Here is a 14,475-nt window from a genome sequence, read left to right on the forward strand (position 1 = left end):
TTAACTATTGCAAGAGCATGAAGCCCAAATATTCTGTGATGTAAGATGGTTTTCTCTGCAAGACATGAGTGCCAGCCACATGTAACAATTAAAAAGGATTTTGAAATGCAACAACCAGATAAATTAAAGCCATATTGAGTGTTTTAATGTTAACTGTCTCTGTCAAATGTCAGTGTGAGTGTTTGCTGGGACACATAGGAGCTTCATATAGCCATCTCATTATCAAAGTAGGTTTTGTTTAATTTGGAATTCCTTTGGGAAAGACTGATCCAAAGGTGACGAGTAAAGCTCTTCAGGGAGTCAATTTAAGCAAATGCCCCTTATCCCATTCATAAAAAAAACTCAGTTGTGAAACAAGCAGTCATCTTTTGGAGGTCTTCTTCAAATAAAGAGTATCAACATGGTGTCCTACTGAAAATTGGTAGAGGGCTAGGTTAGTGGTAGGACATTTTTATGATGACATAAAAAATAAAGTATCACTGTAATGTTACAACTTTTCCTTCAAACTAAAGTAACATGGAAAACAAAGACAAGTTAAATCTTACATGGTTGTATGTTCTTTGGAATAACTTTGAGGAGTAAACTGTGTTAATAGAACATGGGGAGGAGGGCATCATTTTTTAACAATTCTAATTTCAAGTATCTTAGCAGTGTTTGTTCTATAGTCTCCTAACTTTCGGTGAGTTGTTGTTCTAGTTGGGTTTATAACCAAGTAATAGTGGTCAACATTTCAGGTTTAGTAAAGACAGCTCAGTACGTATCTGGTTTGTCACTTAAGTGACTGGCTGGATATTGTTGGATGATTTCAAGATGTGCATTTTGAGTTAATCTTGAATATTTAAAAAAAAGATCTTACAAACCATCTCACAGCAAAAAAGATCTCACAAACAAAAAGCAAAAACCACAAGATCTGAAATGAGATGAATTATCATTGACCAAGTTTGAGATAAACAGGACTTGAAACCAATTTTCTTGTTGCTTACTCAGTAGTTAATGCCCTGAATGCAAATGAGTTTGTCCAAAAAGAATCAAATTTCTATGGGAGAAGAGCTCTGATGTAGCTGTAGGTCACTCTGAGTGCCAGGCCATGCTTGTGCTGGAGCTGGTGTTGCTCCTGCTGGTCCAGCACACAACAGAAGTTTTGGGTCTGGTTGAGGAATAACTGATGGCTATGAAAAATGTGGGATTTATAATTCTGTAGCCTCAGAAACCCTAGTAAGTAGGTTTTAATGTTGTGGTTTTTGAAACAGTGGTGGTGGTATTCAGTGATTGTTGTTTTAATGGAACTGGTGATGAGCGTGCTCTCTGTCAGTAATGTCTGGCTGAGTAGCTCACAGGTAGCCTGCCATGTTGTCTTCAGATCTGTGGAGGAAACATGTCCCATACTTACATGAACTGACAATAGTTGTGTCTCTGAAACCCAAAACTTGGAAGATCAGACTTCTATCAAACTGCTGCAGGCAGCCTCTGCATTATTTAAGAATATTTGCTGTAGTATTGAGGAAATGACAGTGTATAATTGTAGAAATTATTAAAGATAAAAGTTTGTGTCACTTAGCTTTAAATTTAAATTTTAGCTTTTTAAATCTACCTTATATACTGATTGAAATTGTTACCTATAAAGAAGAGGAATAGTCGAGTGGAGAGAGACAGTAGAATACTGTGAGAAGGCTGGAGTTGCCCAGCTGTCAGACTTAGTCTTCCCACCCAAGCTGCAGCACCTGTGTAGCTGTAGGCACTGGAGGTCGATGACAACATAAGAAAGGTGCTGCTGGCAAGGAATGTTGGGGGGAGATGGCATGCAGCAGTGTCCTGTTACCTACAGGAGCCCCTTTCTCTCCTGGGCAGTGATCGACATAGTCACAATCCTGTCATGAGGCCATCGGTCACTTCTCAGCCCTCCCCAGCCTGCTGGAGGTGGCATTTGATTTACAGATACTGTATGGGTTTATTGTCTTTGGCATGGAGGGAGCAATGATGTCTGTTCCCTTAGACAGCAAAGCACTGTCACCTAAATCATTTTCTGAGGTTTCTCTTGTGCCAGGGATGAATCAGTGACAACTCCCTCCCTCCTTCCCCCCCCCAAATCTGTTGTATTTTACTTAATCAAATGCAAAACTGACACATCTGCAAGGCCTTTCAGCTTGTGAATTGCTCTGGAAATGTCTGCTGCAAGAGGTCAGTTCTGGGTCTCAAGTTGAACACCACAAGTCAGTGGACCCTAGCAAATGCTGGCAGTGCTCAATGAACTCCAGTGTCAAGCCTGAATGGGAAACTGGGTTAATATCCCTGCTTCTGTTCTTCCTGCTGAATGAGATGTTTGCAAAAATTAGTTTAACTTCCTGTTGTTTGTTCTCTGTCATTGTTATTCATGAGGAACAAGAAGTTTGAAATGTTTATAATGTGAACAGCTGTTTAAAGTACATATTGCTAGAGCACAGTCTGTTCTGTGAAGCAGAATAGATCCACTGGAAAAATGTATTAAAACCTAATGTTGTCTTAGTAGTAAATGGTCTTCATAATTACTGTTTGTGGCTTATATCCAAGCTGACACCCTGGTTTGATACACAGATATGTTCTACCTTAAGCAGACATTCCAGAAGTTCCTTGGGATTTGTCTCCTTGTTGTCGTTTAACCCTAACTAGACCCAGGCCCCTCATAGCTGCTTGCTCAACTCCCCTACCAGCAGTACCAGGGACAGAAGTGGAAGGGTATAAGTCAGAAAACTTGTAGGTAGAGGTAAAGATAATATAAAAGGTGAAGCAAAAACCGTGCATACAAGCAAAGCAAAACCAGGAATTAATTCAGTTCTACCCATGAGCCTGCACCTCCAGGAGAGCAAGGCACAGTCATGCATAACAGAGACTTGAGAAGACAAATGTCATTTCTCAACACACTCCCCTTCCTCCTTCTTCCCCTCACTGTATGTAATGAGCATGGTGTCATGGTCTGGAATATCCCTTTGGTCAGCTGGGGTCACATGTCCTGGCTGTGTCTCCTTCCAGCCTCCTGTGCTCTCCCAGCTTCCTTTGCTCTGTGAGTGCTGCTCAGCAATAAGAAAAACATCTCTGTGTTATCAGAAATCCCAAACACAGCCCCATACCAGCCCCAAGGAAGAGAAGTAACTCTACCCCAGCCAAAATCAGCACACTACTCTAAACACTTCTGTTTCTATCATCATGCTTTGAAATGTGGTTGTTCAGAATCAGCACCTAGGGGTGAAGAGAACAAGAGACCAGCTTTTTCACAGCTCTTGATCTTTACAGACCTGGGTTCTAATTTTCAAAAGTAACACAAGAATCCCTGTAAGTGCAGAGAGACAGAATGGGAAGTTTTAGGTAGATGGTTGCCTGCATGCAAGTATTTAGCTAAGCTGCCCAAAGTGGAAGGTTGTCCCAAATAAAGCTAATATTAAGAAGGGATCAAGAACTAACAGGTGAACTTCTCATAACATTTCGTAGCTGAAAGGTGTGGCATGATCTCTGGGTATGGGAGAGGTAATGTTTTGTTTGTGAGACCTTGATATAGTAAATGTGCATTTCTTTTGTAAACATACTGAGAATAAAGTGCCTTTTCTTTTTCATTTTCTTTAAGATTGCAAAGGTGGATTGCAAAGAGGTACTAGACATCATATGTAATCTGGAATCTGAGGGACAAGAAAACACTGCATTTATTCTTTGTACAACATATCTTACCCATCAGCTTCAAACAGCAAATGTGTATTGCTCTTGGTACGTATAAGCTGCTTCTGCTAACTGTTCCTCACTGGCTAGAATTGAGTGAATACAGTACAAAAATATGTAGAGAAGGTGGATTTATCCTTTATTTGAGAAGTGCATCAGACTGAAGCACTTCCTAGATAATTACTTCTTTTGTCACAAGTTGCTATGCTAATAGAGCAGTTAGACAAAAGTAATGTTTAAACAATTTAGAACTGAAACAGCACTCATATTATTGGCATGAACACTAATAATGGGGTAGTAGATCTGTCAGTGGTGGTGGGTCAGTGCTTTCAGGGTTGGTATTAAACCCCTAGCTTTGTGGTTCCACAAAGTATGTTGTCAGTCTGTTCTTCCCTTGGGAATACTTGACCCCATGAAAGTCTGGTGCATTTTTTGACCTTTTTTGACAGAGATGTCAGTATTAGGAATGAGCAGAAGTAACACCCTGTAAAAACTTCTCTCCGCTTCCCCTCCAAGAGCCTTTTTATATTTTTATAATTTCTGTAACTCCAAGAATTGTAGTACTAGATTTTGACCTGATTGTGACTGTGAAACTCTGCCCTCTTAACTGTCTGGAGATGCAGAACCTTCTGCACCTCTGTTTCAGCAGTGGTAAACTTGTAGAGCCAAAGCAGAGGGGCTGGTTTCTGCCTTCCAGAAAATGGGTTTGTAGTTTTGACTTTCAAAGCATGGCTAAATATGTGGTTTTCTTCCATTTAGATCCCCACCTGGATAAAGCTTTACATGGCCAGACATATCAAGAATACGTTGGGAATTTGGTTTTGGTTAGCTGTGGTATTGGTTATTTACTCCATGTTTTAAAGCCATTAAAAAAAGTTTTTACAGTACTTCAGTGTCTGCAGGATGATTGACAGTTCAGCCTAGTCTAGTCATGTGTACAAATAGGCCAGAAAGGTCTTGTTGAGCAAAGAATGCCTTGTAGAAAGAAATTAACTTTTTGGAAAACTCAGAAGGGGAGAGTTCACCACACTTGAAGTTTTAGAGGAAGTTTTTTACTATAGAATTTTTAAATTAGGGATTAGAGTAGAATTATATCTAAAGAGGTACAAGGCTAGAGTACAAGAAGTACAAGGTGCCATAGAGGTACAAGACTATAACATTATTCTAGGGTAAGTTACATTGCTTGCTTTTGTCCAAGAAGACATGATTTGTTCCAATAGCTGTATCCCTAGGGTGCAAATGAAGAGGGTCAGACTGTTGGGAAACAAATGTGGGTAGATTTTTTTGCTTGCAGTATGAAGTCTGAACTGAAACTCTTTAGCATTGGAATGCAATTTTCAGGTCCTGTAGGTCTAACTCAGACCTGTAGATTTCTCATCTCCATGTCAGTCTGACTCCCAGGTCAGGCCTACCTGAGGCTAATGCTACACAAAATGTCGTGCAGCTGTAACATGCAACTTGCACATCAGCTTTAAACTTGGCTAGCATAGGTGACAGGCAGTGATGGCTTGAAGATCCAAATGCTAGCACAGTCCAGCAGCATAAATATGTCCCTGCTTACAGAAGGTTAACAGGTTTGTGTCATATCATTATGTCTACACTGTTTTTAGTCATTCTTAGGAAAGATGCTGGGTCAAACTGTGTTGCCCTGTCCATGGATAGCACAGTTCCCCCTCCACTGCTGTCCTGACAGACTTACCAAATTCTAGCTACCTTCCTTGGGGATGAGATGGGAGAATTAAGTCTTCTGTCTAATGGTAATGCTGACATTGTAGAGATGTATAAATTGAAGTTCCAGTAGTGTACCTAGCAGTCCTTGTACAGCTGCTTGCTTATTGGAAGAGAAGTGGCAACTTTCCATTACGATTCATCTTACCCATTTTAAATTTCTGTGTGAGAGGTAAAGACTCTGGAAGTGTGGGACTGTTTTTTTTTTTTTGTCTAGAAAGGAAGTCTGCAGCTATAGATGTGTACATTAAGTGAGATGAATCCCAGTGCCAGTATCTTTCCCCTGTAAGAATCAGGAGATACACTGGAGTTGGATCAGATGCTAGAGTGGGACACAGGAACAGTTCTCTTCAGTGTCACTTGGAGATCAGGACCTAATTGAAGTGTATGCTGTCCTTGAATAACACTTAAATTTTTCTTGGCATCAGCTCTGAACTGACACACTGTGACTGCACAGATTGTCTGTATCTGCAATGTTCTTACATTCTGCTTTCAACTCATTGCAGGGAACTGACACTTTTCTGGAGCAAACTGCAGAGAAGAATAGATCCTTCCTTAGATTCGTTTTTGGAGAGATGTCGTCAGTTTGGCATCATTGCCAAGACACTACAGCATCTATTTTTCTTGATAAGAGTCATACAATCTGAAGTAAGTAACAGTCCTGAGTCTTTGGACACAGCTAGAGCTGATTATGTGAATTTATTGTTTTATTACTAATTCTATTGAACTGAAAAAAATATAGCTTATTTCATTATTCATACGTTCTGATTATGCCTAAAAACATACTAATAAAAATCTTCTGTTTCCTTTAAACAGGCAGAGGAAGCAGGACTTGCTGTGTCTGTGTTGTTGTGTGTGAGGGCCCTTCAGATCAGGTCCAACGGAAGCGATGAAATGAAGACATCAGTGTGTAAAACAATTGCTTGCCTTTTACCAGAAGACCTTGAAGTTAGAAGAGCCTGTCAACTCACAGAATTCTTACTTGAGCCAACTTTGAGTGGATTTAATGCATTGGAAGAGCTCTATATGCAGCCAGACCAAAAATTTGATGAAGAAAATGCACTGGTTCCAAATTCACTCCGCTGTGAACTGCTTTTAGCTTTGAAAGCATATTGGCCATTTGATCCTGAATTTTGGGACTGGAAGACTTTGAAGCGGCATTGTCTTAAACTATTAGGGAAGGTAGCTTCTGATTCCGAGGATGATGCAGCTTGTCATATGTCACTCAATGAAACCGACATGTTAGAAACTTTCTTTAGTGACTATGATGAGACAAAAGAACACAAATATTATGATGGGAAAGACACAATGAACCACCCTAAGGAGAAAGCAAGAGTAAAAAAACCAATTGGTTCTTCAGAAAGATACCAGAGATGGCTTCAATACAAGTTTTTTTGTGTGCTCTGCAAAAGGGAGTGTATAGAGGCCAGAATACTGCATCATTCTAAGATGCACATGGAAGATGGTATTTATACATGTCCTGTTTGCACAAAAAAGTTCAAGAGAAAGGAATTTTTTGTACCACACGTAATGGAACATGTTAAAATGCCACCTAGTAGAACACACAGACCTAAAAAGAAAATAATTCTGAAAAAAGAGAGATCACCGCAAAAGGCAACAGCTTCCAGCAGCCCACCCCCAGTGTTTCCAGAAAGGTCACACCAGGCACAGCTCCCCGAAAGCTTTGACGATGACACAGAGGAATATGTCACATTCAGCCAACTGGAAAATTGCCAGCTGCAAGACAGAGACATCTACCCCTGTCCTGGGACAGATTGTTCTAGAGTATTTAAGCAGTTTAAGTACTTAAGCGTACATCTGAAAGCTGAACATCAAAACAACGATGAGAACGCAAAACACTACTTGGATATGAAGAACAGGAGGGAGAAGTGCGCGTTCTGCCGCCGGCACTTCATGACGTCCTTCCACCTGCGGGAGCACGAGCGCGTGCACTGCGGGCCTCAGCCCTACATGTGTGTGTCCATGGACTGCTACGCCAGGTTTGGGTCGGTCAACGAGCTGCTCAACCACAAACAAACACACGATGATCTTCGCTATAAATGTGAACTGAATGGCTGTAACATTGTTTTCAGTGACTTAGGGCAGCTTTACCATCACGAGGCGCAGCACTTCAGGGATGCGTCGTACACCTGCAACTACTTTGGTTGCAAGAAGTTTTATTATTCAAAAACTGAATTTCAGAATCACCTTGCAGCACATGATATTAAAGTGTCAAATGGGGAGGGGAAGCAAACGCTGAACCTTGAAGGGTTGGTTTCAGAAGAAAAATCCCGTTATCTTCCAGAGTCTCAGCTGCTTGAACAATCTGAAAATTCCAATCTGAACGATAACTTCGATCCCTCAGGCTCTCAGGAAATTCCACAGGTGAAGGAAGAATCTCTCTCTGACAGTGAAGATCTCAACAGTGAAAGTAATTGCAGCCTGCATTGTGGGAAGCACAGGGCAGATGCTGCAGCAAGCCAAGGTCAGACATCTCCACAGCTGCTTGGAACAGTGGCTCATAACCAGTCAGTTCCAGGTTTTGTCATGTCCCAGGAAGGAGTCTTCCATCCAGCAAATATGAAACAGCAGTGTTCCAATGTGGCAGTTTGCTTTGATGAAAAAAGTCTTTCCTGTGGTTTTGAAGGCTGCTGTTCCACCCACAAAAATTCCAGAAGTATGCAAAAACACCTTCGAAGGGCCCATCCATACAACTTTAAAGGTAAAAGAAATATGGAAATGAAAACTAAATACTTTCTCGATCTGTTGAGCGATGCTCAGGACAGTAAATCCCCTACAGATATGAGTCCAGAGTTGGGTCATAATTCTGATACAAATGCTGACTCTCCAGAAAGTGTGTATTGTGCTGTAGATGCTAAAGAAAGCAGTGGCCTGAGGGAAGAAACTTGTCCTTCTTCCCCAGAAACATCTTTTTATGACAGCTCTAAAGAACTAGATATTGAAGATAACATGTTGGAACTAATGTTAGGTTTGAAACATCTAAGCTTAAAAAATGCTAGCATTCAAAATTCTTCAAGACAGAAATCTTTTCTGGGCTATTCATCTAGGGATGCCAAGTGCCCTGAGTCAGTTGATGAAGCTACCTCAAAATTTCACCTTCAAGAGCAAGAAGATAATTTACCCAGTCAGTACCTTACTCAATTGGCAGCTAAACCATTTTTCTGTGAATGTCATGGATGTACATGTGAGTTTGTGACCAGAGAAGCTCTCTTAATGCATTATGTTAAAAAGCATAACTATTCAAAGGAAGTGGTTCTTCAGCTAAATATGTTCCAGCATCGGTATTCACCATTTAAGTGTCACATTTGCCAAAGATCATTTACAAGAAAAACACATCTTCGAATTCACTATAGAAACAAACATCAAATTGGCTGTCAGATGGTGGCTCACAAGGCGTGTCCTAGTGAAAAATTTGATCATGTAGGTTTATGTACAGAGGACATGCATAAGAATAGCACTGCTCCAGTGCCTGCCTGTGCAAACAGTGTTGGGTTCTCTGGACATTCGGACTCTGAACAGCTGTGTCACCCAAAAAAGGAAGACTGCTCTTCTGAGACTGATTTGGAGTCCAATGAAGAGACAGACAATGATGTAACAAGAAAAACATCTAACGTAACTTCTCTGGACAGTCATAGGGAAGAACTGGAAGCAAGACAGGGAAGAGGGAGCAAAAGAACAGTTGCTAAAGGAAACTTATGTTACATATTGCATAAGTACCACAAACCATTTCATTGTATACATAAAAGCTGCAACTCAGCATTCACAAACCAGAAAGGTTTGATTCGCCATTACAGAACTGTTCACCAGTATAATAAGGAACAGCTCTGCTTAGAAAAAGACAAAGCAAGAACAAAAAGGGAACTTGTCAAATGTAAAAAAATATTTGCATGCAAACACAAAGAGTGTGGTAAGCGTTTTCTGTGTTCTAAAGCTCTTGCTAAACATTGTAGTGACTTCCACAATGAAATCTTAGAGGATCAAAAACTGCTTTCTGAAGCTGAGTCTGCCAGATTTGCTTGTAACCAAGCACACTGCCATGCTGTATTTTATACATTTAATAAGCTTAAACAGCATCTAATAGAAGAACATGCCAATGAAGAAAAATTAAACAAAGATTTTGAAATACATTGTGACCTTAATGGCTGCAATCGAATTTTCACAAATTATAGTAACTATTCTCAACATGTATATTTCAGACACAGTGAATATTATGATAGTCTTTTTGGAAATCAGAAAGAGGAGGAAGATGATGAAGATAAAGATAAAAATGAGCAAAATTGTTTGAAAGACAGCTTTAGCACAAGCAAGCAGAATGGGAAGCAATTAAAAGAAAAAGCAAAAAGAATTAGCAGAAGCAGGGAAAAGCATTTGCTGAATTTCAAAACAAAAGAGGAAGCCCTACAAATGTGCAAAGAGAAGTCTAACCAGACCCAGTACCCCTGCATGGTCCAGGGGTGCCTGTCTGTTGTCAAACTGGAAAGCAGCATAGTGAGGCACTACAAGCGCACACACCAGATGACCAACATGTACATCGAGCAGCGCCTTCAGAAACTCGTTCTTTGTGTTAAATGTGGCATCATGATTGAAAAGCAGTCTTGCTCTGGCACAGCTTCAGACTTCAATAAAAAAGGTGTAGAAATTAATGAGGATAAATCAGCTAATTCTGAGCCTGTGCAGGAAAGTGACAAACCCCTTGTTCCAAGCCCTGCATGTGATCCTCCAGATGTGAGTAATGAAGACCAAAAGCAATGTTCACCGAGTAGTGTGAATTGTGATGCCAGTGCCTGTGTGTATTCAGGCACTTTAAAATATAACCACAGTTCAAAGAACACTTGTTTTGAAGAGCCTAACACCGGGGAGACAACTGTGTGTAAAACTGAAGATCTTTCTGAAAGCAGTGAAAGAGAGAATAGCTCTTCTTTCTCCAGTTTACAATTAGATTTGCCAAGAGAGAAAGACCCAGAGGAATGTCAACATAGTGCGGTTAATCAGAATGCAAAAAGAAATGTACTTTGTGCTGCAAAAGACAAATTTCAAAAGCCTCCTGTGTCCAAACCATTTGATTTAAAGACATATAAACCAATGGGATTCGAGTCTTCATTTTTAAAATTTATTCAGGAAAGTGAGGGAAAAGATGATGATGATGATGATGATTGTGATGAGGTAGTAGAATGGGAGTCTCCTGAGCATTTGCCAGTAGATGAAACATTGCAAAAAGAGGGAGACAGTCAAGGGAATACACCAGTAAACAACTTTGTAAGTGATGAAAATGTAATCATAACCCCAAATAACCCTGGGCAGCTAACAGAGATCCAGCCCTTGCTGTCAGAGTCTTCATCTGCCCCTTCTTTAGAAAATCTGAGGGCAATCTTGGACAAGGCCCTAACGGACTGTGGAGACCTTGCCTTAAAACAGCTGCATTACTTACGACCAGTAGTAGTTCTTGAAAGATCCAAGTTTTCCACACCTCTCATAGATTTATTTCCAACAAAAAAGGCAGATGAGCTGTGTGTAGGAAGTACATAAGTAGCTTTGCTTAGAGCAGATAGCCTCCACTACTGCTGTACGGGGAGAACTTCAAATTAGAACAGTAATTGTTACAGTACACACTTTTTAGGTTAGTTTTGACTGTTTAATTCCATGAATGTATAATATCTGTCAAAAGTAATGGCCAAGTTAATTTAGCTCCCCATTTTTTTCAATGAACAATGCTGATTTTGGTGCTATTTAACACATCAGAATACTGGGGGCTTCCTCTTCAAGAGTAAATGTGCATGATTGTATATGGAACAAGTACTGGGGTACCAGGGTTTGGGGGGCGATGGAGTTATTACTTGACTTGAATGTGCACCCCAGGGTGCTTTGTGTAACATATTGTACACTACAGCATCTTATATTTTTTGAGTTATGAGTTTCAATAAATTACAGTTTTTCACCCATTTGTTTACTGTACAGTAAATCTTTAATGTGCTTTACTTGTAATTGAGTTTGGGACCATTCTGAGTGCATTGGACGGTGTTGCTTAAGTTTTATGCATTTGTAGATAATTTATCAGACTGATAAAATAGATACAGAAAAGTAAAGTATTACATTTTATTTTACAGCATTCTCTGTGCTTTTTTCAGACTTGAAAAAACTATAATTAGTACAAGCTTACTAATTACACTTATGCATGAGAAAGTCTTTGTTCCTTTAAAGGCAGAGGGTGTTTTCTGAGACTGTCTGGCACCACCTGAGCGTGTGATGAGTGTTGCCAGACTTCCAAACAGGTTGTGTCACATGAAAGTACCAGTATACATTTAGGATTCCCCGGTTAGCTTTTTGGACAATGAATGAAACCTATCTGGAAGATTTACCAGAAGAGTCAGCTAATATTTTAAGCTCTGTTTCTTGTTCTGTGTCACATTTCTTACCACACATGGCTACGTCACGAGGCCCAGAATCACTGTCCCCTGTATGGGGTATTTCCCCATCTCCGTGGGGATTCTAATGAGCAAGCAGCAATCACTGCTTCTTACTGACTGAGGCTTGGGTGTTGTTGGGGCTTCTGGGGTTTTATACTGTGATCTGAAAAGCAGCAGTGGAAGGGAAATGGAAAAAACTTCAGGAAATGTTTAAAACAGAGCATGAGTTTTGGTTGGTTGCAGGAGTAATGGCAGCTATCAGACTGTCTAGTGAACTGTGGTATGACCAAAGTGAGGCAGAAATGGCATCTTCATACTACGTTTAGGAAAATGAAATTATTTAGGCATCCTTAAAAGTTAGGTTAAAAATCATACATCAAGCAAGAGAAGTGTAGCTTACTGCCTAGCCTTTCATGTAATTTCCTCACTCTAAACTATAAGCTTCTTTTAATGAAAGAAATGTGGTGCATCAATCTTCTCACAAAGTTCTAAAAATGGAAGTAAGTTGTGTCAAAAGGTTAAATACTGCAACATAATCAGACAGCCTTCAGTGTGTTCCAAAGTAATTTCTCACTCTAAAATAATGAAGTACCCTTTAATTTCAAGTTTGAGTCATGTTTTAACATACTTGAATCTTCAAGATCTCAAAACAGAAGAGTTTAACAGCAAACTTAATAGACATGTGATGGCTGCTTCAGGTATTGGGCCAGAGAGATTCCCTTACCCTCTCAGGGTTTGAGTATCCCAGAGAAGAACCTGTTCCTTTGTGGCGAGCATCAATAGTAAATTCTTTGAGGTTTGGAGGCTTCAGTTTCAAGTCAAGCAGCTGTATTTCCCACAAAAGGAGTTGCATGTGAAACTCACTTCCTCAGATGCAATTGTGCTTTTACCAAATGCGTTTCGTGTGTGCCTGCAAACCACACAGAGTGCAGACTGCACAGTGCACGCTGGTACTCCCTGCACCTCCGGTGTTACAGAGCCTGTTGAGCAGGGTCCTTCTGTTCAGTTACTGCTCTTTCCACAGGCTGGGAAATACCACAGGACAAGACAGGGACAGACATCATTTCTGTCTGCCAGGTATGGAGACAAGTCCTGCAACATTCCTCCATCCAAGAGCTGCATTTAGAAAATGGTTGAGTTGCTTTGGGCTGCACAAAAGCAGCTTGGAGGCATTTTCCTGTGGTGATGTGGCACTCCATGCACTGCCAGGACTTTTGGTAATGTGGGCTCATAGGGTGTTCATACTTCAGTTGAAAGATACCAGTACAGCACTTGTTACAAAAATTGTATCTTGCCCATTTTAGAGACTTGTCAGTGTGTTTCAGTCTTTGAATTCCATCATCTGCAAAATGCACTACTGACTCAATGAGGTAATAGGTGTCGCACCATCAAAACTTGAACCTACATCTTTATCCCAATTTCCTCTTGGACTTTTTTATCTGATCTAATTGCCTGGCGCAGATGGGTGTCAGAGAAGGAGGCCACAAAAGGGTAAAGGTTTGAAGAGTTTTTACTGTCTATTTCTGTTTTCATGCCATGAGGTAGACCATCATTTCCCCTCCTAAGTGCTAACAGAATTTGTCTTACAAATGTTGTAACATTTCCAGCTTCTTGCTTTCAAGCATACGGGAGAGACATTTTGTTCTGCAGTAAAGGAACACCATTGCATTGACTTTCCAAAAAAAAAATTCTTAATGTGAAGAGCAGATACCTCAGAAAACACAGTTCATGGGGAATGTTGCTTCCATTTTTTTGAATTGTTGTCTTGAAATGTGTGGATTTTATAGGACAAAACAGTGTTTATGTGTTGTGCATGCCTAAATTCTCCAAGGCTGTGGGCTGCCCTGCCGTGTTCCCAGGGGTAGTAAAGACCTGTAAATACCTTAACAATGAGAGACATCCCAGACTGACCTCTCTTTCTAGCAGAGCTCTCAGCAGAGCCAGCAGCACTTCCTCATCTACCTTGTTCTTCTGCAGGGATATATTAGGTTACAGAAAAAGCTAGGTTTCAATACATTTGACAGGTCGTTCTTCTATATAGTTAAAAAAGGTAACTGATAGATAATGAGAACATTAAGTTGGCATTATTTTATTAAAAGTTAATGATTAAAAATCACAGACATGTTCTGTTATACTTTAGACCGGTAGAAATTAGATAAATGGCTGATACTAAAATGCCATATCTAGAAGTGGCTCAAAGTTAACACCCCTCTTACTGCATCTTTGTCAGATTACACGGTGCCTGTGCTCTGCATGGCACACTTGTCCCCAACCCTGCCGGGTGAGCTCTGGATTTCAGCAGCACCGTGCTGTCTTCATTACAGAGCATTACAGAGGCCAAATCTGAAGTGCGCGTTTCGGCTTTAAATAAATCAGCCAGTACTGCAGCAGTGTTAATTTTTGTACTTAGTGTTTCTCTAAAAGGTTTTGGACAAGTACTAATGAGGCTTTATATGCGTTATTGTGCATGGTCCAAGTAACTTATACTGAAGGAAAACAATTTAAACATTTGCCCAGATCCTCGCCATGCTGCCCCCACCACGCGCTTCACTGGGGTGGCCGTGACAGGCAGAGCTGAGCCGGAGCCCAGCACGGAGCCCACCATGGAGCTCCTCATGGAGCCCAGCACAGAGCCCAC

At 40.5% G+C, this 14,475-nt stretch overlaps 1 protein-coding gene across 3 annotated transcripts in view; it reads left to right on the forward strand.

Annotated features, from left to right (window-relative positions):
- RLF (RLF zinc finger) overlaps positions 1 to 11,372 on the forward strand; it is a 40,587-nt gene extending 29,215 nt beyond the window's left edge. For 2 of the 3 annotated variants that reach the window (XM_053998696.1, XM_053998697.1), the window contains 3 exons: positions 3,596 to 3,732; positions 5,919 to 6,060; positions 6,229 to 11,372. In XM_053998696.1, coding sequence (XP_053854671.1) covers positions 3,596 to 3,732; positions 5,919 to 6,060; positions 6,229 to 10,959 — 5,010 coding nt within the window. In that variant the 3' untranslated portion in view covers positions 10,960 to 11,372. The remainder of the gene's footprint in view (positions 1 to 3,595; positions 3,733 to 5,918; positions 6,061 to 6,228) is intronic. The other variant, XM_053998698.1, reaches the window with a different exon arrangement.
- The last annotated feature ends 3,103 nt before the right edge of the window (positions 11,373 to 14,475 follow it).

The sequence above is a fragment of the Vidua macroura genome, chromosome 25, assembly GCF_024509145.1.
Source record: "Vidua macroura isolate BioBank_ID:100142 chromosome 25, ASM2450914v1, whole genome shotgun sequence".
Classification (NCBI taxonomy): Eukaryota; Metazoa; Chordata; class Aves; order Passeriformes; family Viduidae; genus Vidua; species Vidua macroura.